This window comes from Lactuca virosa, chromosome 2 (assembly GCF_052849685.1).
Source record: "Lactuca virosa cultivar CGN04683 chromosome 2, Lactuca_virosa_CGN04683_v6, whole genome shotgun sequence".
Taxonomy (NCBI): domain Eukaryota; kingdom Viridiplantae; phylum Streptophyta; class Magnoliopsida; order Asterales; family Asteraceae; genus Lactuca; species Lactuca virosa.
Genome location: NC_136427.1, coordinates 205582232 through 205586662, shown reverse-complemented (window position 1 = coordinate 205586662; position 4431 = coordinate 205582232). Strand labels below are relative to the sequence as shown.

General features: G+C 33.0%; 1 protein-coding gene and 1 long non-coding RNA gene across 2 annotated transcripts; one reads left to right on the top strand and one right to left on the bottom strand.

The window, feature by feature from the left end:
- Positions 1-285: 285 nt before the first annotated feature.
- Positions 286-2094, bottom strand: LOC145160067 (AT-hook motif nuclear-localized protein 10-like). Its single transcript, XM_079079139.1, has 4 exons — positions 1687-2094; positions 1185-1237; positions 966-1097; positions 286-872 (listed from the first exon to the last, which is right to left on the bottom strand). The coding sequence occupies exons 1-4, from the start codon at positions 2078-2080 to the stop codon at positions 477-479; spliced, it is 975 nt and encodes a 324-aa protein (XP_078935265.1). The 5' UTR covers positions 2081-2094; the 3' UTR covers positions 286-476.
- LOC145160068 (uncharacterized) lies at positions 1633-2138 on the top strand. Its single transcript, XR_013738015.1, has 2 exons — positions 1633-1833; positions 1933-2138. It is a non-coding gene; the product is annotated as an uncharacterized LOC145160068 (long non-coding RNA).
- Positions 2139-4431: the final 2293 nt, after the last annotated feature.

The window sequence follows — 4431 nt, the reverse complement described above, 5'->3', positions numbered from 1 at the left end:
ACACATCACAAAAGGTTAGGGTTTCTTGTTACATTAGATTGTTTTGAATCATAATCCTAGGAAAATTATGTGTTCGTTTAAGAAGATATACAACCACATTGATGTCCAAAATCTTAATAATCAAAACATAAGTTTCGATAAACATCAAAATATGCAAAAAGGGCTTAGGATTTATAAATATTTTAGGGTTTTCGCCATATATCATCTAGCTAGAAAATCAGTAAACTACGAATTTAGTTAAATGTTTAACGAGCAAGAACATATTCAACATACAAAACAAGAACATAATAATCATTCAACATGAATTTAAGCAAAACCTCAAAAAATATTAAGTAGCACAAAAATCCAATCTTTTACAATCTTACCCTTGACGCATACTCTCATGAAACTAAAGAAAACATGTTTAAAATAACTTAAGAATGTGAACGAAATGAAGGGTATAACCGGAAAACAAAAAAGCAACCTATCTATCTAATCTATCTCCAACCCATATTATTACCCATACCTTGTGGATTGCTATTATTACTCTGTCCAACTCCAACTGGGCTCCCCAGCCCACCACCTGAAGACTCACTCAAACTCAAACTCCCCCCAGACACAGGGTGGTTCGCCGGAGCATTCACAACTTCAGCTTCATTATTATTATTATTACCTTTTCCTCCTTTCACCTGTCTCTGACTCGCCGGAATAAAACTACCAACAATCACCTGAACTGGCGTGGCGGCAGTCAGAAGCCCCGCCACGTTGCCGCCCAACACCCGCCCATCTGGCCCAGATAACGCCACACTTAGCCCACCGGTTCTACTCCGTTGACCATCTTCACTTTCAGACGCCATGAATGAACCAGAAAGTGACAGGATCTCAAATCTTCCCTGTAATATTGAAGTAAAGATGAGTTTCAAGTTTCAACTTTGAATGAAATTACTTAAATGACCTTTTGAGTTTTGATGGTGACACTGACAGACCTCATAGGTAACTGTGCCACCAGATGTTGCTGTTTGTTGAAGTGTGATGTTTGATATTGAACCGCTTGCTGATAGAATGCATAGAGCTCTTGTGCTGTTTTGAGAAAACCATACAAGTTTTGCTAATACATCCTGTATACAAAATACATTAAGAGTTTCTATTAATGAAATATAAAGAAGAAAGAGAAAAAAGGATCATAGATGTAGCCATGTAGGTACCTCTCCAGATTTCACATCAAGAATATGTGGCATGAATCCTGCTCCAGGTAAACCTGAAAGTATGATTTGAATCTTGTTGAATAATCATGGAGATTTCACTTTTCGATAGTCTTTAATCTTGAATTAAGAATATAATTAGGGAATTGAAAGGAAAAGGTGCTTAATTTGGAAGATAGTGCTTAAAAAACTCTGGTTTACCTTTTACCCTTTTGATAACGTTGGAAAGAGATAAAGATAAAGAAGAATATGGAGGAAAAAAACAAAGAAAATGTGAAAAATTCAGTGTAGCATATCATCCTCTGATGTTATTTTAATATGTACACATTCATGATTTCATAAAAATCTATTAACTTAATCACAAAGCTAATAAAATAAAGATCTGAAAGGGTAATATAATGTGCAAAACGTGAAATAAAGTGTTGATGAAAACAATGAATAAATAATTGTATCTACGTATGAGTATGATCTGAATCGGTATGTATATAAGCTTATAGCAATGTACCTGAAGCAGCAGGCTGCTGTTTATTTCCAGAACCCGGAGGTCTACCCCTTGGTCTCTTCCCTGAAGAAGGTACCGGAGATGAGAAGTCACCGGATTGTCCTGCCGCTGTACCATGCAGTGCCGCCGCCGGAGGCGTAGAGCCATCAGGCGCGTACTTTCTCGGCCTTCCTCTCTTCCGCTTCACTACATCGTTTCCATTGACATTGATCCCTGTCGTAACTGCTAACGCGTAATTGTTTTCACCAGAATCTCCGCCTCCGCCGTTGCCGTTAGGGTTGTTGTAATCAGGCGTTGGTGACGGCGACGTAGGTTGCACAATATGTGTATATGACGGCGTTCCGTCGGCGTTATATGTTAATCGGATGTTGTTCATCGCTGATGCTTCGTATGACATGATTCCTTCGTCTCTGTTATAAGTTCAAACTAATAAACCCTGTGATTCAACTGCAAAACCCTAAAATTTAAGAGATCAATCGACGTTTACACATTCAGATTCTCTTCATGATCTCGACATCTACTTCGAAAATTTCTTTTGAATTACTGAAAATCTACTGAAATTTGAATGAATTTGAGCCTTTGAGGTAAATAAAAAAGAGAAAATTATCACAATTCACAAAATTTTCATTCGTTGAATTGTTGATAATAAGAAAAAATTAATTTAAAAGGGTTTAACAAAAAAAAATTAAAAAATTTGTGAGATTGTTAATTAAGAAAGTAATATTTCTAGGGTTTCTTTACACACGCCGTGATAGTCAATTATATATTCCAACCAGAACAGTGATGTGGCATACTGTAAATAAACATTTAATTGCTTATAATAAATTTTGATGCATATTAATTTATTAATTAAAATATATTAAAAGCTTTCTTGTGGATTCCGAATGATATTGTTATAATATTTGTAATATTAAAAGTTAATAATGATTTATTCACAAAAATATATATGATTTGATAACTTTAACAAACATGACATAATTTCCTTTTTCAAAATTGGTTATTTGTATTATAATTAGATTGATATATAAAATTATATAACTTGATAGGATTATAAAAAATAAGAATAAGATCAAGTATTTGAAATCAACCACAGGAAAATAAATATAGTTTTCTTGTGGATTCAGAATGATATTGTTATAATATTTGTAATATTAAAAGTTAATAAATGATTTATTCACAAATATATATATATATATATATATATATATATATATATATATATATATATATATATATATATATATATATATATATATATGATTTGATAACTTTAACAAACATGACATAATTTCCTTTTTCAAAATTGGTTATTTGTATTATAATTAGATTGATATATAAGATTATATAACTTGATAGGATTATAAAAAATAAGAATAAGATAAGTATTTCAAATCAACCACAGGAAAATAAATATAGTTTGCTTAATAACCATACATATTGAATCTATATATTTTGGTAATATATATATATATATATATATATATATATATATATATATATATATATATATATATATATATATATATATATAGAGAGAGAGAGAGAGAGAGAGAGAAGTTCCGTTGAGATTAAAAATAAAATGGAGATCTTGGGATTCGACCTCTGCCACATATTTCAAGTCTGTCGCTCTAACTCTCTGGCGTACCGGTGCGGTAGACATGTTATAATCATAAATGATTATATAGCGCCGTCCGTTCCTTTCTCCTCCGCCACCATCCCCACCACCACAACCGCCACCGCCACCACCACTACCATCACCTCTGACACCAGCTGACCCCACCACTGTCACCTCCGTCACTTATACCACCGCCACAGCTGTCACTACCACCTTTTATGTCATCAACTGTCATAATCATATATGATTACTCAGTCTGTGAACAAACATATATGTATAATCATTTATGATTAAGCATACACTGTTGTCGTCGGTACACTGGAGCGTTAGAGCGCAAATGAGAAATATATGGCTCGGCTTGAATCTCAAGATCACTATTTTTTTTAATCTCAAGTGAACCGTCCCATATATATATATATATATATATATATATATATATATATATATATATATACTAGAAAGGTTTGAGGCCCGTGCTAAGCACGACCCACAGAGGGTAATTTAGGTTTTTTTTAACAGTAGTTTATAATAATTGTGCAATAACCAAAAAATGTGAAAGTACAATGTTATAGATAGGTGGATTTTCAATTTACAATGCACAAATAAGAAAAAGAAAATGAAAGTATATTGTTATAATCAAAAAATAAATAATAATCCTTCGTGATACCCTGGGATAATGATTTCAGCTTACGGAAATCCTATAAGCATCATTTTTTGTTCAATATACGGATATTGGGATTACACATGAAATACCATGTTTAGGCCACTTGTTCCTTGGTTGCCCATTGATCTTTATTGCGACGTCCACTACTTCTTCATTCGACATGACCTAAAACATTTAGCATGAATTTAAAGGATTTGAGACTTTAAAAGCTTTTTTTAAAAAAAAAACTTGCAACTGTCAGAACATAATACACAAAATAACTCGAGCATAACTTTTTAGGAGGCTGGAATACAAAATTAGAAAGATCAGAAAAAGATGATACAGTGTGACGACCTAGCGCCTGGTGTTGAACCCGCCCAAGTCAGATGGTGGTCAATGAATTCACAATTCCCTAATGAGACAGAATGAACAAAAATTCTGCACATTTAAGCTAGTTGAAAAGGTAAATTCCATCATAAAGTAACTGAAT